This window comes from Trachurus japonicus, chromosome 15 (assembly GCF_045865225.1).
Source record: "Trachurus japonicus isolate A0001 chromosome 15, Traja_1.0".
NCBI classification, from domain to species: domain Eukaryota; kingdom Metazoa; phylum Chordata; class Actinopteri; order Carangiformes; family Carangidae; genus Trachurus; species Trachurus japonicus.
The window spans coordinates 32,105,328-32,129,936 of NC_140921.1; the positions used below are offsets into that span (position 1 = coordinate 32,105,328).

At 43.3% G+C, this 24,609-nt stretch overlaps 2 protein-coding genes across 2 annotated transcripts in view; both read left to right on the top strand.

Annotated features, from left to right (window-relative positions):
- The window catches only part of b3gat2 (beta-1,3-glucuronyltransferase 2 (glucuronosyltransferase S)), a 108,913-nt gene that overhangs the window by 43,236 nt on the left and 41,068 nt on the right, over positions 1 to 24,609 (top strand). The window contains exon 2 of the mRNA XM_085800991.1: positions 16,601 to 16,745. Coding sequence (XP_085657117.1) covers positions 16,601 to 16,745 — 145 coding nt within the window. The remainder of the gene's footprint in view (positions 1 to 16,600; positions 16,746 to 24,609) is intronic.
- LOC146973954 (uncharacterized) lies at positions 1,119 to 13,986 on the top strand. The gene is made up of 10 exons (XM_085799098.1): positions 1,119 to 1,395; positions 1,681 to 1,923; positions 2,047 to 2,378; positions 2,512 to 2,596; positions 2,683 to 2,817; positions 2,919 to 3,076; positions 3,186 to 3,294; positions 3,542 to 3,785; positions 3,991 to 4,147; positions 13,906 to 13,986. The coding sequence occupies exons 1-10, from the start codon at positions 1,119 to 1,121 to the stop codon at positions 13,984 to 13,986; spliced, it is 1,821 nt and encodes a 606-aa protein (XP_085655224.1).

Sequence of the window (24,609 nt, forward strand, 5' to 3'; positions counted from 1 at the left end):
GTCGTGGAGTTTCATGTCTGATATTGTAACGTTGATAGTGAGCAGCCCCGAGTAAACACAGGAAGTCACATGTGTCTATAAAGCATCCAGTGCTAACGCAGGGCTGCCAAGTCTCACGCTTTGAGTGTGACAGTCACGCAATTTGACCCATTCTCACACCACACGCCACACTTGGCATTTCTCACGCTTGTTTCCCCATTCAATAATGATAATAAACTTTGGTCCTTGCGGCTTGCCGTAGTTCGAGACTCTTGATTGACTGCCCGAGATAACCAATCCATCTAACCAACCACGGAAAAGACACCATGCGATATAAGCCAATCAGACGCAACGGGGCGGATCTTAGCATCTCTAACGATTTTCACACACACCACCGTGACCGCACCGCACCGCGCCGAAATTCAAACCCGACTCCTCCTGCTTGCTGGAAGACGGACGGTAGGTAAACTCAATTTTGTTCACTGTTGATATTCGCTCTTTCTCCTTGAGTTTCCTAGTTAATGTACTGTTTTGTTCTGTATTTCTTGAAGAGGCACCGGCTGTGTAACATTTATTTGCCTCTTCTCTTACCGTAAAACTTCAAATAAGCGTCACAAAGTCCCAAATTGTCGCCAGTTGACCGCCGCGGGTAGCAAAATATTTTTTTTTTATAAACGCCCATCCCAAATTATTGCCGGATCAAACATTGTTTTCTGGTTGCCAAAATATATTTGAAGTTTTACGGTATAGGCTATATTCTATCTTGGCCAGACTCAGAGACATTGGTTAGTCTCAATGTAAAACAGTATTCAAACAGTAACATGTCTATCTTTTGAAAGATGCTAGGTAGTAAGAGGAAGAGGCAGCAGAGAGATCTGCTGTCGTTCTGGGCAGTGCCAGTGACACCCCCCCCTTATGCACCCCCTGACAATGAGAGTACAGAAGAGGCAGAAGGTCAAGGAGAGAGATCACAAGAGAGAGAGAGAGAGGAGATTGAGGATGAAGAGAGAGAGGAGATTGAGGATGAAGAGAGAGAGGAGATTGAGGATGAAGAGAGAGAGGACATTGAGGATGAAGATGTAGAGGAGATTGAGAACACAGAAACAGAGGAAGAAGAGCCAGCAGAGAAAACAGTGGAGATGGGAGTACACACAGGGAAGAAACAGAAAGCCAAGAGTGGAGCAGCCATCTACAGGTGCACTTTTAAAAGGGAGTGGACAGCAGAATGGCCCTTCATCACTGTAGGCACAACCACCTCCTACTTTTGGTGCGCTATATGCAGACACGAGAACAGCTGTGCCCATCAAGGAAAGGCAGATGTCACAAGGCATATAAAAAGCAAAGCGCATCGTACCAAAGAACAGGCAGTACAGTCAACAGCCAGCATTGCACCATATTATGGCCCAGCCACTGTTGGTGGCATGACAGCTCAGGAAGTCAAGGTACTATGCTATTCAGATTGCACTTGCAGGTTATCAGCATAAATACATAGTAAATGAAACAAATACCTTGTCTAATCTAATGTGCATTTTAACTGTTCTTATTATTTATTTATTTTTTTGTATGTAATAGCGTTTTCTTTGGACATTGAGTCTGCTGCTAAGACATTCATTCAATCAAATGACACTCAATGTTTTAGCAATGTTTTTTTGTGCATGATTTGCTTTTTAATTACCACCTTTCTGTTGCAGACAAGGAGAGCTGAGGTAAAGGTAGCAGTGTCAATGGTGGAACACCATGTGCCATTTGCAGTAGCTGATCACTTCAGCCCATTGCTAAAAGAATGCTTCAAAGATTCCCCTACTGCACAGAACTTCATGTCTGCTCGCACAAAAATGTCCTGCATAATAAATGAAGCAGTGGCTCCTCACTTTAGAAAGGAACTGGTCATGAAGATGAGGACCAATCCTTTCACGTTGATCACAGACGGATCAAATGATACAGGTCATTAAATTTTCCACACTTTCCAGCACACATTTTTAGAAGATATTAATTGGAAAGACACACACAATGTCGTCTGTCTATCTTTAATCTCACATAAATGATATGTACTACCTATTGTTACAGGACGTGAGAAGATGAACCCACTCACTGTGCGGTTGTATGACAGTGACCTCAGCAAAGTTGTCCACAGGTTCCTGGATATGTGCCCCACCACTGGGCCAAACTGCGGCACGGCTGAAGTTATCTATAAGAAGATGGATGAGGTCTTGCAGAAAAATGCCATACCATGGAGAAACTGTGTCAGCCTGTCTGTTGATAATGCTCCAGTCAATACAGGAGCAAGGAACTCCATCGCATCCAGAATTCATCAAGAACATGCCAGCATTTACATCCATGGGTGTCCTTGTCACATCATCCACAACACAGCCAAACAGGCTGGTCAAGCCTTTTTGGAGGTGAGTTGAATCATGTGTGCTTAAGACCTACCGTATCCGTAGCCTATATCAAGTCAAACAGGTTGTTATGCTGTGCGGTGTCATGAACCAATGACAACAATGTATTGTGACTATAAATAATCATGTATTGCAGGTGTGTGGATTTGATCCAGAGGATCTCGCTGTGGATGTTGGACTTTGGTTTAAAGGAAGCACCAATCGTAAAGGTTACCTGACAGGTATGTATGTGCAGTCCCATGAAGTACAAATTAAATCCAGAAGGGCTTGATCAAATTGGCATTAAGATGTTCTATCCTTGTCATAGAATTCTGTGAGCTCCATGGAAGTGAATATATGGAAATGCTCATGCATGTCTCCGTTCGATGGTTGAGCCTGGAGAAGTGTTTGACTCGTATCCTGCAGCAGTATAAGCCACTGGCCAGCTACCTGAAGTCATTAAGTAGGTATCACATTTTCAATGATCCAAATGCATGGTTATTAGAACAGACTGAAAAGTAAATGTACTATGCACAACCATTTTTTGCTCTCTTTTTCCCACAGATGACAAACAGCCAAGGTTCAGGAGGCTTGTGGGGGCATTCTCTGACCCAATCACAGAGGTGTACCTGCTCTTCTATCAAGCAACATTTCCAGTCTTCTCCACCTTCAACCTCCTCCTTCAGAGGGAGAAGTCGTCCATCTTCCTTCTACATGATGAGGTAAATTGGGAAGGCTGGAATACAGTTTGCTAGTATGATGTTCTATCTTTGTTCCTTTTTTATTATCACGAAATAAATTAAAATTTGTAAATCTTTCTGAAATTTTTAGATGAGAAGTTTCATCCGCAAGTTGCTCTCAAAGTTTCTGAAGCCCACAGCATTACAGCACCAGGAACTGCATGAAATAAACTTTAAGGAGCCATCCAACCAACTGCCAGGTAATTAGTAATTGTCCAAGTTTTACATCAGAATATGCACATGCACTATCCAAACACACGTTTGCATTTCTGTCTGATAAAGTGTTTAATCAATCACTGATATGATGAAGATATTTAAAAGGTTGCTTTCAAGCTAACTATTGTGGTTCTGAAGTGACTCAACACAGTCTTATTCCCGTCCCATACTGACATGTTGGTACATACAGAATTAAGTACATCTGAAGTTGTTGATTTGTGTCTCTTGTAGGAGAAAAGTTGGTGATTGGCTTTACTACTCGAGCCACACTCAATCGGCTGCTTGAAGCAGGAGACATTACACCGCAACAAGTGCAGAGGTTCCAGCAGGCAGCAGTGGCGTTTCTGGAAAGGGCTGTGGAGTATGCAATCAAGAAACTCCCCATTAAAGAGCCTCTGTTGAAACATGCAATGTTTCTGGATGTCCAGCAGAATGCAGAATGTGCCGTGGAAGATGCCTTCTACTTTGTCGACAGGTTAGTGGCGGTATCAAGTAAAGTACATTTTATCCATTGTGCCAAAGCCCAACACAAGTTACAGTATCTCAATATGCTTTACAAGTTGAGCAGGCTTAAGACCAGGTTGTGGTCACATTTTCTTGTTTGATGACCACATCTGAAAAACAACCCCTGTTTCAGTTACAATACTTTACCAGGTCAGTGCACATTGTGTTTTTTTTAGGTTTCCTGAACTGCTCCAATACGGTGGCCCTGAGGAGCGTGACCAGCTCTGCGAGGAGTTCCTGGACTACCAGTCCATGGAAATTGCCATGCCCGAAGACCCAGCCATGTTTGACTGTGAGGGCTTTTGGGGGAGCATGGCAACACTGAAGAACAAGGTAAGAATTATTCTGTACTCATGGGAATACCCCATTGGCATAATCAACTCAATACTACACAAAAATACTTGAGAGTAATTAGGTTTCCTATGTACATTTTTCAAAGGTGACCGGTATGGGCAGGTTTGTGAAGCTGTCACAAATTGCCAAGTTGGTCTTGGTCCTCCCACACTCCAATGCAGACGCAGAGAGGGTATTCTCTCTCGTCAATTTAAACAAGACTAAGACCCGCAACAGCTTGGCCCTTGAAGGAACTCTGTCATCCATTATGACGGTAAAGATGGCGGGCCTTGAGCCCAACTGTTTTAAGTGGGAGCCCCCTGCCTCCATCATAAAATCATCAAAGTCAGCGACCAATGTTTACAACAAAAAACATCAAAATGGAACAATGAAATATTGACAAATAAATCTATTTTTGTCAAAATTTGTGTTACGATTTTCATTTCTAATTTCTGGTCAATTAAGATTAGCATTAGGAGGCCACAGTGCAGGGAGAGCAGCTGGCATGGAGGTGAGGACATCAGTCTTGATTGTTGTTAAAACGGGCCAAATCGATGTAAAAAAAAGGCCAATTTTTTTTTCCACCGCGGCCGAATGCATCATGGCACTAAAGTCTCACTCTTGTCATTTTCTGAAACTTGGCAGCCCTGGCTAACGGCTAGGGGGCTAGGCTACTGTTAGCTCTGTGAGTTCTCAGCGGTCCGGACCCGGTGGAACTCCGGACCGGCGCGGCTCGACTCGGCTCGGTCTGGATTTATTTTGGCCCTGAACCAGCGCATCAGGTGGCGCTGGTCCGGCTGCCAGCCCGGCTCGTTGAGAACTGTAATCTGTAACAATCACTTCCCCTGCGTCTCCAGTAGCAGTAGGCTAACAACAGTTTATTATAAAACTCATCAGTCATCATCACTGAGTCCGTTTATACGGTTTAAAACTCCGGTGTTGTGTTTGTTTGTGTTGTTCCCGTTTCCCTCGCGTTCCTGTTCTGTTTACCGTTGCCATGCCAACGCATGCAGCAGGGAGCTAGGGAGGGGGCTCTTGGAGATGCGGCAGGAGGGAGAGGTGGGTGGGACTTGTGAGGGAGGTGGAGCTGTTGATTTTCAAATGTTTGTGCTGTGCTGAGTGAAATGCCAGATCGGTAAGTATTGCTTTAATGGAACTTTTTTTTTTTTTATCATCCCATAACATCATGTTGTTAAAAGTTTTGCCTGATGAAACTGATGCTGAACTCAAACACCTCCTGATCATTACTGTCTGTCAAACCCTCGTTCTGCAAGCTGAGGCAAACTTAACTTGTCATTTTAATGCGATTTTCATCCTTACATCCTATAATGGGAAGATCTGGATGCTTCTGAGATTGATTTTGAGTCTAATGACACCCTAGATAGACACACTCACATTATACACAGATAACTGCATAGCCTGGACACAATCCAGTTATAATGGATAAATGAAAGCTACAGTATAAAGACGTAGCCTTGTGCTGCCAGCCCACAGTTGTTATCTCACCCATTTAATGCAATCTGGAAAAGCACAACACACATTTGTTTGAGGCAGATGTCATTTTAATCAGGCTGCAGAATGGATTATTGACATCTTCCATCAGATATCTCCACTCACACTGCATCTAACTGGTTGAATGTGCACAACACTGAACTGTCACTGGTCTCTGCTTCTGATTTCTGATGAGTAAAAGCAGCTATGTGAAAATAATGTGTTCAAACCAGCAGATGCTGTTTGTGTCAATGAAAAGCAAAAATGACTGGAAATCCTCATTTGTTTTTTTTGTTTTTTAACTGCAACACAAATATAATCAAATTTTGTATAGATCAGTTGATTATATATACATACCTCCCAACCTTCAGTACTTAATGCTGTTTTGGACTTTCAATTATTTGATTTGTTTGGACTTTGATCTATTTTATAGTTTTGTCCATTCAAAGTGTCTTTGAGCACCTGTAAAAGCGCTTAACAAAAACAATGTATTTTTATTTTTATTATATAATGTAAAGGGTGTTCTCTTCAGATCCAAAGAAAGCTTTAGCGTCATTTGGCTCATTGTAAATCTACTGTACATACTATAAATAGATACTGTGATGTCACCCATAGATTTCTGAAGAGCACTATTGAAGCTGAGTGCCTGACAAAAAAAAAGATTTGGTGCATTCTGGTTTGTCTCTTACCCAGCTGTCACTCAAAGTCATAGTCCCTCAGTTATTTATAACGTAAAGCCTTATTTAAATGTGTGATTGACTCACTTGTGCAGCCAGTCTCAAGTGGCCCTTAGAAGAATTGCAGTTTCATGTCTTGGCTTCATTTTTTCAGGGCCAGGAGATTGAGTTAGCTTCAGGAAATATTGAACACACAAGTCACTAGGAATATGCTAGATGTGTGAATAAGCAATTTGCTAATTTGTCAGTCATCAGCTTTAGGTCATATCTATCAAATGTGTTAGATTAGCAGCTTCTTGTGTAGCCGGTCAGAGCAGCTTCAATTAGTTGTTAAATGACACTCAGGAGTTTTGAGAGGCGGTGAGTCATTACACCATCTCATCATCATTAACCACAGCTCTCTGACTGGTCCAGCACTGAGCTTGGTTGACTCACACTGGGCGTCTGATATCAACATAGAGCACTAACAGAAAATGTACAATGAACAAATGTGCAACAGACCCCATCCAAGAATGAAAGCATCTGAATGTTGATCACATTTGTCATTGAAATATATTTGGTGGATAATGTGACGACCATTGCAATGTTAAAGGATAATTTCCATTTTTTACAATCTGGACCTCATTTCTAGCATAAAATACGATCATTTACTCACCCAGATAACTTTGGTGTCATTACAAGTCGTTCCGACGAAATTAGATCCAGCCGAGAGCCGCGTATATCCATATAATGCAAGAACATGGGGCAGCGCAATGCAGCCTCTAAATTACACATTATCTGCCGTGAAACTTGTTAATATCACCAATATTTTGTTATGATACGTTAGTGCTGTTCCCCTCCGAGCCTGTGGTGGCATGTTATCAACATCCGGGGTCTGTAGGTTGACCTACTAACCTCTGATCTGGATGATGTCATCTCCGGCGCGGCTCCTAACAAAATATTGGTGTATGAACGAGTTTCTCTGCAGATAATGTGTTATTTAGAGGCTGCAATGCGTACCCCGTGTTCTCACATTATATGGATCTAATTTCGTCGGAACGACTTGTAATGACACCAAAGTTATCTGGGTGAGTAAATGATCGTATTTTATGCTAGAAATAAGGTCCAGATTGTAAAAAATTGTAATTATCCTTTAATGGCAGGTTGAGAACGTTTAGTCATGTTTCATTAGGCACAAGCAGTAATCCCAACATTACAACCAAACAGTGTAATAGAGTTAATTGATTCTGATTATGGATGTCAGATGTTCGCAAATATTTTTTCTAACCTTGAAACTGGCATTTCTTATATATATGACATGATTTACTCTAAAGATTCACAAGAATGTGTTAGGTGGTGTAAGATAAAAACATCCAGAGAAATTTGAGTTTTATGGAGGTTTCCTTATTGAGATGAGGCAACAGTTTCATCGAGGAAAGCCAAACATCCTCTGGGATATAAACAAGAAATCATGCATTTTCTTCACTGACTAAAGATTTTTCACTTGGATGTTATTTCAGAAAACTGCAAGATGCTTGTAACAAACAATGATAATGCACTTTGACTGTGTAAAAAATTAGCCTTCTCCCATTTAATGTGCGAAAACCTCTGTGAACTCAGAACATTCAACTGCTAAAGACAGCAAAGACAGATTGTTTTAACTGGTGCATTAATGCGAGAAATTCAACATTTCGTGGTTTGAATTCAGTTTCTAAAAGCAGACTGAGCAGAAAAAAAAAATAGGCTATTCCAAAGGCAAATTCAAATGTTGGTCTTCAAAGAAATAAAGGTTGGGCCCCCTGTAAGTCCAGCCAGAGGTTCTGAATATGTTTGCATATCCATAGATGGTTTTCTACTTTTTATTCTAACACTCTTCTAAAAATGTGTCAAATTGCACTGAGCTCTGAGGTGCAGTATTCAATCCTGCAGATCATTAGCAGTCAAACTAGGACTTAACCAATAAGCCCAAATAACGATCGTACTCTAGGAATGATCTGGGAACGACCAACACACAGAGGCAGCCTCTCTTTCTTCCTCTCTCCCTCCTTTCCTTTTCATTTGTGTTTTTACAAAGCAGAGGAGCCGGGGTCTTTGAAAAATGACCCGAGAGAGAATGGCAGACAGCTGCAAAAGAGGAACGAGGGGGAAGGGTTTTAGCATCACACAGGCAAACTGGAGGGGCCGTGGTATTAACTGAGAAAGGGCTTCAAAGCACCTGGCGTCGTTGTGGGACTCGGGCAGGAGAGAGAGGTGGAAGGGTGTGGGCTGAGAGAGATGAAATGAAAAGGAAGAAAGAGGTGGAGGAAGGTAGGAAGATGCTCACTGTTCTTCTTGGGGTGGATGTGAGGTCAGACACTATCTAAATGTTAATGTTATCCACCTCCCTTCATTCTCTTAACTGCATGGCATCTTAATTTAAACGAGATATGAATAAGTTACAGTTATCATCTCTGACAGTTTGGTATAAATAAAAGTCAATTTCCTGTTTTTTATCTCATTGCTGTAACACAACAGGAATTCAGCCCGTTTCCAGCTTTAACCTCGGCTGGACCTCCTCCGTGCTCTGGTGCACAGGTACAATGTGATGTGTCTTATCTGTAGAGGAAGGAGTTCGTTCGCACAAGCAACAAGCAGATAACGGAATCACTAACATTTTGGGAAACTTTTATTTTCTGACATAGTGAGAGGAAAAGATGAACACCTGTCTCATAGTGTTAGGATAGGTTAGGGGTGGAAGGTGGAGTCATGTGAGTGTGTCTGAATTAAAAAGCATTCATGACAATATTTCTAGAGGAATTAACAAAAGTGTTGAGCAGATGGATTGTTTTTGCAAAAAGCAGAGACTGCATGCCGAAAAACTGGAACGAGCATCAGCGGTTTTGCATGAATTTCCCTCTAAAGGTGCGTTCACACCGGACCTTTTATTTTTGTCGCTGTCGCTCGTATCGCTCCGAAAAAAACGCTCCGTCGCTCAGGTGCAGACGCTCGTCAATTTGGCACAGAGCCACAGACTCGCATTTTCGCTTTGGTGACGTCATGCCCACTGCCATGTGCCTCTGTTTACACCGGCACCACCGGGATTACGGCAGCCAATCAGCGCTGAGCGACGAGCGACTGACGGCCGGAGAGTTGGGATTTCTCATCTCGAGCGACGGGAGCGACTTGAGCGAAAAAACGCTCCGACGCTCCGTCGCTCCAAGCCCCAGTGTTTTTTCGCCTGGGCGATTAAACGCTCCACCGCTCGTTTGCATTGACTTAACATGTAAACTCGTCGCTCGTTCGAAAAACAAAAGGTCCGGTGTGAACGCAGCTTAAAACAACTCTGGTAACGTTCTGTTACTATGTTATAGCGTGGTGAATGTGCAAGGTCACAACTTGTCCACCAGAGTGTTGTGGAGTTGTTGGATTGTGTATTTGATGAGTTTGATGAGGGAAACCAAGAAATCCCACGAGCCTCCGTAGTGTAGCTCTGAGCAGCTCACGGCTCTGCTCCGCCGTTCTAAAAATAGCTTGCACCGACAATTAAAGGTAACGAACCTACTGCTATAGGGATTATGGCAATGGGCCAATTTGCTAAAATGTTGAACTATCCCTTTAAACACATGTGATAAAAATGTTACTTAAACAGCTTTAGATTATTATTTTATTTATTTTTTATTTATTTATTTATTTATTTGGTTCATTTCGGGCATGTCAATTAGTCATCATCATCACACATCATCTTAATCCAATAATACAATACACATGACCGAAAGGGAAAGCGGGAGAAGCAAAAGCTTATCTAGTCCCGCCCCCAATACTCACATATTCATTTTTTCTGCATGTTACATTTTTGACATAACATTCTTCCAGTATTTTCAAAATTTAACAATTTGACATAACATTTTTTTTTTTTTTTTTTGACATGACATTTCTCACTTTTTTTTTTTTTTTTTTTCCAACATTTGACATTTTGACATTATGGGCCCTAGTTTCCTGGACCGAGCGAAGTCTAAGTGCAGCGCACCTTCGCCACGCCAACGGGGTGTGGCCCAGGTCCATTTCGCAAGATTGGTGGGCCGCGCAGTCAGACTTAGACCAGCGCAGCCCCTCCCCTCGTCCCTCCCACCGGCGCAAACGGTGAAGAGGGAGGAGACAGGGCGGGAGGGAGACAGGAGGAGGAGAGAAAGGCGTGGAGTGGGTTTGACACAGCCGAGTCAGATCTTCACCAATCAAAGGAGCTCCTCTCCTCACCTTTAACTGCGCGGCGGGTGACGCGCGCTGCAAGTTTGTCATTTTATACTTTGACATGGACGGAGGAAACAGCGACGCCAGAGGCCGAACCTCTCCCAGGAGGAAACAGCTGTTTTGGTCCGGAGGTCCGAGCTCAGAGTGACCAATAATGAGTTTACTAATATACTTAACCAGGATTGATCTGATACACTGAGAACCGGTGCTCAGTGTAATGGGTCGTTCAGACCAAAAGCGTCAAAAGAGGCTCTTGACACTCTTGACGCTTTTCCGCGACGCTGGTGGTCTGAACACCCTGGCGTTTTTGACGCGCGTCAAAGAAGTTGACGTCGGTTGTGGTTGGTTGAGTGGGGGACATCTACACTCTGATTGGTTGCCGCTGCTCCGCATCATCGCTCATTAGCATAAAGTTCAGGAGATTTCAACTTTCTCCTGACGCTCTCGCCGCCAAAACGCGACGCCAACGCCTTTGACGCTCTTCAACGCTCCTCGACGCTGGTTCTCATTGAAAATGAATGACTTCCGGCCACCGCGACGCTCTCGACGCTTTCGGTCTGAACGCACAGTAAGATACAACAACTAATAAACTAATAAAGAAACTCACATTTATTCAAACCCTGTGTATAAGATGAGAGGTGTAGGCTACACTAATCACAACATGAACAAACACCATGAAATCAGCGTAAATCAGCGTCTCTCTCTCTCTCTCTCTCTGTCCTCCTCTCTCTCTCTCTCTGTCCGTCTCTTTTTTTCTCTTTTTTTTCTGTGATAGAGATGCTGAGTATACTGTAGTAGGCTATATACTGACTATCTAATACCGAGGCTGTTGTGGTGGACTAAGAGAGATAATGATTTGTGTTTTGTTTTTCATTACGGCTGCGTGATGCGGTCGCACGCGCTTATGAATTAATAAGTAAATAAATAAATAAATAAAGGGGATCATCACAAGGGCAGAGTGGTATGGCAGCGACATGCAGTCATCCACCCTCACAGTCCTGCTTTTGGGACATCCACAGCTGCTTTTCAGTGCCAGTTCGTCCCTGCTGTGTTAATTCAGGTGGAGTTTCCATTACGTGTGCCACAGCCTTTGATCTCTGCTTTGATCTGACGTCAGATGTGACGGGACAATCTATATAGATATAAATTCACGTGTTGATTCCGTTAGTTGCATTAAATAGTGGTTATTGTGGATATTTATTGCATTGAAATGTGTCTGGAACTGTGGAGATCTGCCTGTGAGGTCTTGGTGACGTGTGTGCACTGCAGGTCAGTCAGCCAAACTTCCACTGCACCTGCTGCGCTTCGCCCTGCGCTGAGATTAGACCTGGTTGGAGGTGGCGAGCTTTCAGCGCAACCTCGGCGGGACATTTTCGCACAAAACTTCCACTGCACCAAGCTGAATCTGTGACGCCTCCCCCTGCTGCGCGGCCACGCCTATCTCAGCGCAGCGCGATCTGCCAATCTTCCAATCTGACCTTGCGCTAGGCTGCGCTGGTCGAAACTTGCATTAGACCGGCTGCGCTACCTTGCGCCACCTGCGCTGCGCCAGCAAACTAGGGCCCAATGTGTTGCAGCATTAGGCAGTATGTAGAGTTGAAGAAATTGAAGTCCAGCTCTAGATAGAGCATAAGGATTACGTGTGTGTCTGCACATGTGTCCAAAATTTTTTTCCGTCATGAGCGAACAACAGTCTCTTCTTATTGCCAGGCATGTCACAAAAGTCACAAAGTCACAAGATGGTCCAATTGACAGAGAGCAAAGTCTGGTGTGGTCCAATTGACAGAGAGCAAAAGTCCAGTGTACTGATTATTTGTTGGGATGGTGGGATGGTGTGGGAGCCCTTTTTGTGCCAATTCTTCTTTTTGTCTTCTTTTTGTTTTTATCAGTAAGTGAGTGAGCATTCATCTTTTTTCTATTGGACGATCAAATACCATGTGACTAAACAGGACTATTCCCATAGGCCATTCATCTTGTAAAATGCAATGAATGAACAGTTTCTATTATGGGGTGTTTACTGCCTGCAGTGTTGCCAACGTACCTTTAAAGTGAGTGGAACTGGGGTGCTGTGTGGAACAGTGGGTTGAGCAGGCGCCCCCCATATGCAAAGGTCCCCTGTTCGAATCCCACATCATGGTGGCCCTTTACTGCATGTCATTCCTCCTCTCTCTGCCTCCCCATTTCCTGTCTCTCTCAATGCCCCCCAAAAAAAGAAAAAGAAAAAAAAAGTGGGCAGAACTGACACTGTGCTTCAACTTGGGTTTTGCAAAACTTGTGGAAACAAATAGCTCCAGGTTTGACTGGCCATTGTGTTTTTGTGGTGTCTGTCTAAGCCATGTAATTGGTTTTGACCACATGATTTTTTGTTTGATTCAGAGAGAATTTGATGTTTTGATGTTCCCAAAATGTTGAACTATTCCCTTGGTGTGTCAATATTTCTAAAACTGTCACTGTTTATGTCTAATGATGGTTCCTTTAACTTACTAAACTCCTTTTTTAAGCGGGAATGTTCCTGGAGTTCTAATGGTGCAACCTGATTTACTAAATCACTAGCTTGAGACCAGCAAGTCATCTGGGAAGGACTTAATATTCAATCTTTGTGATGGATTTATGAATATCTGATGCAACACTGCTCCGGCTCCATATTAATACAAAGATGTGAGATTGATATTGTTCCTGTCATCTCACTCTCAGAAAGGACACAGAGCACAAATTCAGAGGCACATTTTGTCACTTGCCCTTTGCAAACCTGTCACAAGCTCCGAAGGCATTATGTGTCATTTTCATTTTATTAACGCAGGTTCTGTGAAAATCAGCTTCAGTTTGACATGAATGTCGTTGGAAGTCAAACAGCCAGTTCAGAAATACATTTTAAAAAGCCAGTGTCACAGCTCCTCTGAGATCAGGTCTCTGTGGAGGCCAGATCATCTGTTGTAGAGCTTCTCCTTCTTGTTGATGAAGATCTCTTCAACCTCCAACCAAGTCCCTTTGGCAGCCATGTTGGAATATCTTTGGCCAGACCTTCATGTTTAAACCTTATTTAGGTCTCTAAAAGTGTGACTTAAGCTGAATAAACAGAAGTAAATAAATATGTTTATTTTCCTCTCTGAATGACCCAACTGCTACTGAAGATTTTTTAAGATCAGATCATTTCACTCAGTACGTTTACATGACACTTGAAAAAACCGAATTATTGGGTGTTCAGACCACCAGCGTCGCGGAAAAGCGTCAAGAGCGTCTTTTGACGCTTTTGGTCTGAACGACCCATTACAGTCCGGTCGGCGTCTTGTTCATTTGCAGCGTATCTGCTACAGGCTAGTTCTGCAGTTGGTTGTAATTTGCTGTGTTAATTCCTGCTGTGTTTTACATTTGCTCTCCTTGCAGCCCTCTCTGTACAACTCTGCTTGTGTTATTGAGTGCAGACAAGGCTCGACGCGCGTTTTGCTGGAGGCGGACATCGTTTAATTAAACTGTCAATGGCAGATTGACAGTTCCCTCCATCATTAATACATCAACATTAAAGGGGACCTATTATGCTCCTTTTTGCACAAACTAAAATAGTTCCTGGGTGTCTTAAAGACATGTCTGTGACGTGCTTCGGTCAAAATACCCCAAAGATCAAACATCACAGCATTCTCAAAAACAGGGCTCTGCAAAACGGTCTGTTTCAGTGGCCCCTCCCTTTAAATGCAAATGAACCACTCCCTCAGCATTGCGTTACCATGACGATGTCTACTACTAGTACCTATACTGATTTGGCCAAAATGTAGTATGCAAACAAAAGCTAAATCTGCAGTAGGCAAATTGCCAGATCTCCAGTCTGCATCTGACCAGTCTACATTGTGTAATGAAATGCACCCATGACCTAGTCTCACCCTAACCAAAGATGGTATAGAGTAGTCTTTGCCATGTAGGCTACTGTAACCATGTAACATGTAATATAAAAATGCAAAAATAAATATATAAAATAAATTAAAAATATATGCAGACTGGTCAGTTCATAATAAAACAGTTATTTATTGATGTAAATGTGGTGATTTGTGCACATAGACTACAGCAGCACTGCTCCTCTCCTCCTCCTTCTCACAGCTTCACTTTTCATTCAAACTAATTCAACTGCCACAAGATTTCATCAATGAGACCAACATTCTGCTAAATAGAATAACCACACGGTGGTAAACGTCTAAAAGACCTGCGGGTATGTTTATTAGCGAGGGTTTTCTCTACCGCGATGAGCACGGACGCCTGCCCGGCCAAGGAGGCCTGCAGACGGGCTCTGCCTGTGTGAGGAGCCGCTGCAGCTCCAGAGCTCCGGAGCTCGGCGGTCCAGCGTTACGTCGGTCCGGCGAACAACGTCGCCCCGGCGGTACGTCGCTTCTCACACAGGTACAGCTTCACTTACATGAAACGTCGGCGTAAACTTCTAAATAAAACTTAGTAGGCTAAAGTGACGCTACAGCGCTAAAACATGCAGGGAAGAAGCAGGAAGTAGTCCGCTCCGCTCTCCGCTGTGACACCAGGCACAACAGAGCAGCATGGGAGGAGGCGGGGCCGGTCTATGGGCTGGAGCAGAGACCTCGGCATGACCATGTAGGGGAGTCCGGCACGCCATGACATAGACGCGAGCTCATGTAAAAAAAAACTCAGCGCAACCGAGTGTAACAGGTGTGCAGAGAAATCCCAATTATCTAGCAGGGTTTACCTCCAAATGCATTAACCTCAGGATATGACACTTCCACGGCCTTTAGAACCATTATCCAACATTTTAAACACATATAAAAGTCTGAAAAGCTGGAAAAGCATAATAGGTCCCCTTTAACGTTTCCCACACCTGAGTGGACCGAACATACCACTCTCACTGGGCTGTCATCGCTTTTGTCAATCAAGTTGGAAAAACTTGTCAAAAATTCTTATTTTATTTATCTTTTTCTACCAGATATGTATCGTTAAGCACTGAAGCAGGCCTTCCACATTCCTCCATGGTGGCAAGGACATTTGCAACAGAGCTGTAAATCCTCTTCATATGTCGTGCTATATATATATATGTACACTTGGCGTCCCGTGGCTTTAAAAGCTAGAACTCAGTATGATGTCTGGGCGCAGTAATGCAGTGCTGCTTACTGATTTGGTTTTGTTCTGTTGTTTTGTCATGAGCGAGCGGCTGGAGGCTGTTTGGGTGAGCGATGAGGAGCAGCGTCTGAGTGAATGGGCTTCAGGGTGGCCAGCGTTGGAAAATAGATTCACACACATGTGCATCCACACACACACACACACACACACACACACACACACACACACACACACACACACACACACACACACACATGCGCTGCCAAGATACAGATGTCTCATACTGCAACACAAAAACTCAGCTGTCCATTCTCTCTCTCTCTCTCTCTCTCTCCCTCTTCCTGTCTTTTATCTCACTCTCTCTGCCTTATTTCCCATTGCACTGCTTCTAGCTATGTGCAAATTCATTCACTGTGAAAATGGAAGGCTGCACCGCACCACACAGTTTCACTTATAGTGCTGTGTTCAGTTCAGCCGACTGAGTCTCTGCACGCAGCTCTCGCCCACATTTCAAGTGAAATTAGAGGTTTCAGGTGAAATTAGAGATCTTCTAATCGCTCATGCAAAATGACAGAAAACTCAGTCAGCTAAACGTCAGTGTCACGAGCCTGGTGGCTGAATCTCTGACTTCCACCTCTCCTGAGTCCTGGGTCTGGTTGTCCTGCCGTTGCCCCTGACAGGAGAAGCCAATGTGGCTCAGCCAGCGAGCAGCGTGGCCTCAGATTGCCGTCATTACTGCACTGACACACAAAGAGGGCGACGGGAGAGCAGCTCTGACTCCTGCTGTTTTTAAATAACACAACTGTCAAATTGCTTTTGTCATGTTTCAGTTCATCACGCAGGAAACTCACAAATCCCCCACTGCCGGACCTTTACACCAACAATGACGACACTCATCTTTCTCAGATGTCAGAGTGCGGACGCACATGTGCCTCCATCAGCACCTCTTGGTCGCTGTTGTGTAAGCTGTGTCTGAATGTTTTTCTTCTCCCTGTCCTTCTCTTTGCAGATGCGCAGCACTCGAGGTGTGTCAGTGTGGCCTGTGGGGTTTGTGGGTGGCAGAGCCTACGAGCGCCCGCTGGTGTCGGGAGGTAAAGTTGTGGGATGGTACACCGGCTGGAGACCGGACAGACCCTTCGCCACCGACATGGCAGGTAAGAGGCTGTTCACAGGTTTCCTTTATCTTCTGACGGATGCTCCCAGAGGATGCACCACCCTGTGTGTGTCCACCACCAAAAGATTCAGTTTACACATCATTTGTCTCAGTTTAATATCTTTGCCTAGTCTGGCTAACACCAGACCTCATGTCAATGTAGATTGAGATTCGGTCTGGGAACCACCCGTTCATTTTTTTCGTATTTGAGGCGTGGTTTACAAAAGCCCAGAGCTGTTTAATGGGCTCTATGAATGTCTATCAAATGCATCTTTACGTAGCTTAGCCAATCGTATCAATCATACCCGATGACCAGGGTATAAAATTAACTTTTTGACTTACCTGCCAATGGCAGGTAGGTCAAAAATTTTACCGGCCAATATATGTTTTCACCGGCCACTGAACTGCTCACAACACAAAGTCATTAAAATCAACAGTGTTTTCCCCATTGCATTATAGTTAGGCAGCTGCCTTAACAATAGGCCTACACACCTGCCTCCTAAACTAAATTGTTGCAATACATATATAAAAAAAAATAGGTTTAGATTAGCTGATGGAATGACAACAGACATTACATAAATAGGCTTTCAGAGGAAGATATAATGATGTGAGTTTTGAAACTTAGCCTACATTTAATTCAGACTTGAATAAGTGTTTTTGTTTTTTGTTTTTTTTTAATGTAGATTGCCTACTGTTCATCCTACAGTAGCCTATAGAAGGATGCAACTTTCTTTTGAAATATCAAACAAAGAGAACTATGGACTGTGGAAGTTTGAATAGCCTACAGAAGTTATCATGACGTGAATCATATGTTGCGGTAAAAAAAAAAAAAAAAAAAGACCGTTGATTCGGTGGAAAGGCTTTACGGGCGGGGGCTGCGGGGGTAGGCCTATACTTTACGGCCCCAACACTGTAGAGCCCTGTGTTTGAATCTCTCCCACTCTCGTCTGTGATCAAAACACAGAGTTTCACTGGTTTCACCTGATCACGGGCAGAGTCGGCACCTCTTCACAGAATTGCGAGTGGGGTGATGCTGCATTCAAGTGAACTCGGAAATACGAGACAAACCCGGTCCCGTATTGATGCAAAACAGGACAGGGTTATTTAATCTGCAAATACGGGATGATTCCATATTGTCGGTGACATGTGGTAACCCTAGTAACCCTACCCCTCATCATCGTGATGTGTCGCCACATAAACACGTTAACACAAACTAACGTCGCTCGCTTCTGACCGCCTCCTCTGAATGACCGACTGAACGCGAACGTTACAGCAGCAGAAAACTTGATACATTTTCTTAAATGTTGAATCACGGAGGATAACAAGGGACAACTCCGGCATTCGAAACACAGTCAGTAGATCTCCTGTAGCTGTAAACTGTGTTCGTTTCACTGTTCAGCATTTATGATGACAATTATATAGTGAAGTTGGCATATTCCAGCTGCCGGCCAATGGCGAGTGGCCTAATAATTTTACTCGCCAAATCATATTTTTACCCGCATTTGGCGAGTGGCGGGTGCTAATTTTAAACCCTGCCGATGACGTATGTAGAGCAACAGAAATCTGATGAGGAAAAAAACACTAAACGTTGCTCTTTTTTCAAAATAAAGTCTAAACTACTTAAAACACTTTCTAACACTGCATCGAAAGGTAAAGCGTCTGCCTCCATGTTGGATCGACAAGCTATCAACAAAGTTGCTTCAGTGTTTCCTCGTCGTCTTGCTGCCCCCTCCCCCGCTCTGTGATTGGCTCCCTCGTTGAGGGAAAAATTGGGTCCATGGTTTCCAGGCTGACTTGCAGAGCGAATAAAATCGCGCGCAAGGCAGCATGGGTAAACCCAGGCTAGTCTTTACCCTGATCTGGATGAAATCTGTGAAGGTATGATGAAAGACTGTTGGGAAATGTGGCGCTACCATTTCATTGGAAGTCTTGGTGACCAGCTTGCTAATGGATCCTAAATCAGCTTTACAATAAGCTTTTTTATGTTGTTTTGTGTATATTTGTTTGCATTTGTTGACGCCGAGGCCACTGGCAATTTCGTTGTATTTTCTTTTACAATAACAATAAAGCTTCTATCTTCTATCTATCAATCTATTTAACCTTTAAATAATATAAGACAACAGAACAACAAGACGAGACTGAGTTGTTTATGGAGTTTTGAGACTTCTTGAAATGCTGCTGCACTATCCTTTTGGAAACAACAACACAGACATCCACACTGCATCTTGATCGATTATCAGCCGTGACTACTGGTGGTGGATGCAACATGACAAATTACGAGTGTTGCTGAGCTTGTTGTCTTTGCTAGCAGCAGCTGTTCAGTTATATTCAGCATGTTCATGCTACAAATGCCTTTGCTGCTCTGTGATTGCTGGTCTATAATAAAAGGTTGTTGATGTGGGTGTTTCGCAGGACCTAATAGATTATTGGTAATAGAATAGAATATAATATTTGTGTGCATGTTTTTTTTTCATTGCACTGCTCTCTTTGTGTCTGTTTTTCATCTAACACAGCAGAGTTAATACACTATTACTATTACTATCAGTACTGTTAGTAATGCATACTGCTACGAATGATTACTTTGTGTTTCTGTGGGTTCTATGGGTGCTGTGGAAACATTCGGTGATTTTTAAATCCTTCATTGATTACAGAACAATCAAAGTAAGCCAGACTGTTGTTGCTGCAGATGTTCATCAGAGTAGAGAACAAACAGAAAACCATAAGCAGAGCTCTTTGTATTGTGACTCCACCTGCAGAGATCAGACAGCTTTCCTATTGAGCTTCTGCTTTTTCATGGATTAATTTGCCATAAAATGAGATCAGATTTTTTCCAATTTAATGTTCTGACTGTTACTCCTCCACACAGGAGCTTCTGTGCTACTTTGTACAATTGTTTATTCCTAAGATAAATCACAGAGCGGGATTGCAGAGTCTCGTTGAATAAAAAAAGGGCTCTGAGAAGCGACAGACGGGATGGAAAGAGAACAGGAACCCAGTGGAGTGAAAATCAAAGTCTGAGGCACCAGGAACCTCAGCAGTCTGGAGTGTTATATAACACTTCATAGTACAACATATACAAGTGACTTTATCTATATCAAGTGGCTTAGACACTTTTTTTTTTATCAATGGTATGAACCTCCTCTGACAATTTCTCTTTATATTTTCTTTTGTTTCTAAAATAACCAGAAGGTCTGAGTCTCCAGTTTCAGCTCATTGTACATCACCTGTTAGTTTATCTACCTTAAAATCTCTGGAAGCCCAAATGGTTATGCTATCCACAAGTTTCTGAACGTCAAAAACGGAAGGCAGTTTTGCTCTTCTGGTGGATTTGTATGTTTACATTTCCATGGTTTCAGTAGTCGTCATAGTTGGGGTAAACGCATGGATCTACGGTATACTGGCTTTTAACAATGGATGTCCATTTGTGTGATATCCATTGTTAAAAGCTGGTATGATCATCCATGAGTTTTACAGATTTTTAATGAAAAAAAAGAAAAAGATCCATGCATTTAATGCGACTACTGAAACCATGGAAATGTAAACATACAATTCCACTGGAAGAAAAAAACGGCTTACGTTTTTCATGTTCGTTTTTCATGTTCATGTGGATAGTGTGTGACTGGAACATCTGTCCAAATCCAAAATTGACAAAATGAAACCAACATTTACTAAATCCCTAAACATGTTAGTTACATTTCCTGCATTTTATCTGTTGCTCTGAAGGTTTAAGAATGAAAAACCATCTCAGTGTAGATTTACAGTACTTCTCCTCTCTCGTGCTTCTCTCTGAAGCTTAAGTTCAACACGTGATCTAATAACACTAATATCGCTAACACTTAGAGAAACCAGTAATAGCCTCTCTGAATAGAGGCTGAGAAGCAGCATTTAGATCTAGAGGCTACTGTGTCAGAAATACAGATTCTCTGAGATGGTCCTCAGCAGAAGAGGTAGCAGGTATGTTTTTTTGTGTCAAGACACGTCCTGTTGTCATGGAAATGCTTGATATCCATCCAAGCAGAATAGAGCAGTACAGTGAAGTTGCTAGACTGCTGCTATAGTTGATGGTTTGGCCCACACAGTGTCCGACTCTGACAGTGTGGACTGCTGGTTGCAGCTGACTCTGGCTTCTTGCCTCAACTTAACCAAATCTTAAAAGAAACAGTTCAACACTCGTTCACTTCTTTTTCAGTAGTTCCACTTTCATGTTTGTAGACTATGAAGCTGAGGTCAGGACAGGACAGAGTTAGCACATCTCAGCTTCCATCCCAGAAGCAGGGGCATGAGCTAGGTTGAAACCAGTAGAAGCACTGATCATATTAATTAACAGTTGTTCATCAAAAAATATTTCCAGAATTCTTAAAACCCTAACCTTTAGCTTTTGCACTTCTGCTTTATATGGATGGATTTAAGTTAAGCTAATCAACTTCTGGCTCCAGTGAAGTCCAGACTGAGACAGAAAGAAGAACCTGGAAAACAGGTTCAAGAAAACAAGAAGCTTAAATCTACTTGCATTTGAATCAAATAAACTCTGTATATGTAGATCTCTGTGGCAGATCAGAAGGAACGGGCTTGTGTATTTTAAGGCGGGCTTACACTGCACGACTATTCGTCTGTTCACATCTCAAACTGCACGAGCGTCCCTCTTCAGTCCTACGTCTCAGATCGGTCTCAGACCCCCACTAAATGCACGTCGTTCTACGATTGCTCCCCACCACGATTACCCTGCGATGCCGCTGAGATTTGTGCTGCTCTATAATTGCTCGATTGTAAACATCAAATTGACATTGGTTCCTGATGTTGGTTCCTATAGCAGAGTCCATGGTGGAAGATCAGACCGACAAACACACAGACAGACAGCGCGCATCACCTCCAAGGCCGGTGTTGGAGAGAGAGAGAGAGAGAGAGAGAGAGAGAGAGAGAGAGAGAGAGACTACTCTCTCCAGCCAGCTGACGTGTAGTTCACCTGCGGCTCACCTGCAGCTGTCAGAGGAGCCTCGCTAGTTCAATCTCTGGCCTGCACTTTAAAAGTTCAGCTGATCAGGTCAGCTGAGCTGATCAGAGCACAGTGGACGTGGCTGGTGTAGGCTCGCTATTTTATACTGTAACGGCAAGAAAAAAAATAATCGTCCTCAATCGCTGATTGTCTGATAGTAGCCTACGTGTGTGTGTATTTGTCGGGCTGATCTTCCACCACGGACTGCGCTGCATTACTGATCATCACCCGGTCACCCTGTCTGTCACAGCTGTGGTCTAACTTCAGCTTCTCACTTCCCTGTCCCTCCTCTCTCTGTCTGCCCATTTTAACTCCATCTGACGAGGTTCAGCATCACACTCAGGTTCATAAAGGCTCTGTGCTCTGTGCTAAAACAATCTGTCATGGTAAAAACTTGTCGTATGTGCAGAATCGTGACGTAGGACCCCATACATTGTCCGTCACGACGAGAAATTTTCTGGCATGTCAGAAATTAATCGGGAGGTCGGCGACTCGTCTTTAGGACGTCGGGACGTGACGCAGAGCCTCACTAACCATACGTCCCGATTATGCTCACGACCCCGCGATCCCTCTAAGATTATGCAAATTAGGCTGCGACTCGTCTGGGACGACAAAATCGTGCAGTGTAAGCCCGCCTTTAGGAGACACTGACAAACAAGCAAGTGTCCCTCCAGTGACCGCAGCACTGCATCAGGCCAAGCTCTAATGGGCTGCCGTGGACACAAGTGACAAATGACCTGTTTTTGTCATTTGGTTTGTTGTCTCCATTGATTGCATCACTTGGTTAATGGGGACACAAACTAACTTTCTTTTGCTGACTTTCTTAAAATTCAATTGGAGAACCTGTCCTCTCCTACTCTCCTAAGAATTGAGCTAATGAGCTTTTAGATGAAAACAGCACATCCAGGTTCACCGGGTAGTTCTTCTCCTTCTCATGGAGAATAAAGACTCTCTGTCAATTGAATTGAATTGAAAGTCTTTATTGTCCACTGCCGTGGAAATTCATCTTTGGCCTCATACAAGATAAAAGAGACATAGTAGTCACAGATATTCACAATAAAATACGCAAAGACACACAAGACACAAGACACACAAGAGCTTCACGCACCTTTCCCATCTATTTCCAATCTAATTACATCTTCATCTCTCCTGAGTAAAACTAAACTTCCGTCTGACCTGAGAGAAAATAACTTATCACACTGACCACTTAGTAGTCACCAGTCACCACTCACTCACTACATATACATCAACCCACACACACACACACACACACACACACACACACACACACACACACACACATACACACACATACTGATGTTGGAATCTGCAGGAGGCTCTTGTCAGTAAATGTTATTAAATGTACAAGTGTTAGCTTATCAGAGGTCTGCCTGCTTAGATCATTTCAGACACATGGTGACACAGCAAAGGGCACTGCCGCAGAGCACACACACACACACACACACACACACACACACACAGGTCTGCCCTTGGGATTAGTGTTAATTAAACCACAATTACAAGAGTGAGCTTCACTGTCTCTCTCCTCCACCTTTCTCCTGCTCCACCACGGCCAACAACACCCCCCCCCCCCTCACTCTGAATCCTGTTCCACCTAATCTCACTCACACACACACACACACACACACACACACACAGTAATTATCAGCCTACTTTTACACTGCTCTGTATAATTACACTGTCAATTCACAACTCTAAGATTTACAGCCATGGCTGTTTGATGAAGCACTTTTTTTTTTGCTTCTTTTTTTTTTTTTTGCTTTATACTCTTGAAGAACAACAATGGCTGCACCAAGTAATGCCCCAAACTTTATTCACTCTTAAATTATTATTCATAGGATTTACAATAGGGTGTCTGCAGAGCTGCAGAGTGAGTGCTAGTGCGTGTCCTAATAGTATTGTGTTATACAGCGCTGTATTGTTAGTTGAGCACTAAAGCCCCCCATCTACTGCTCTGTCTCATTTAGCCCGACACAAAGGAGCCTGGACAATGATGGCGTGGAGTACTATTCACCTGTGTGTGTATCTGTAATTATCAACATTTGCACACACACATGAATGCACGCAAAGCAACACATCTGCTGCCACTTGAATTGATGTTGAGAGGACACAGTGCATGTGTCAGGACAGGGACGCACACATGCAACTTTCCAAAAAAGCACAATATGGGGGAAACCAAATGTATGCACACACACAGCAAACACAAAAACACAAGGTGCATGCACTTGCAGACATACCTTCACTAAGATGGTTGTATGGTTGTTGAAGTGGTACTTGTGCCTGGGGAGTGTTCTCTGAGATGGGGACACAAAAGTGTTTAACCTCCAGCAACCCAAGTGTTTACAGCCGGCTGCTGAGATGGTGAGATGAGAGCAGAGAGGGAGGCAGGGAGTGGTTAAAGACAAAGCTGAGAGCCTTCCTCCTGCACTGGAGTATTGTGGTGAGAGCCCTGCTAAGCAGAAGCAGCTGAATAAAAAGTGATATATTTGCGTGGAAAATATGAATTTAACAGCGAGATGTTGATCATTGCAGATCACATTCAGATTCAGCCGTTGATATGCTTTTAATTTGGCGGCTTGGCTGTGCTGATGTGATGATCTGGAGCTCATTTCTAGCAAGGTTGACACAGATTGTCCTTGAGCTCACAACCCTCCCCCCCAGGCAGATGTACAACATCAGATGGGCATGTAGCAGGGAGGATGCAGAGATCAGGACTGGTGACTGCAGATAGAGAATCAACAATAAACAGTCATATGGATATATCCTATTATATACTGGCTCTCAAAGTGGGCTCCAGCAAAGAGGAGAACAGTGTTGTTTTTGGCAGGCATTTTAGATTTAGTCTTAGTCT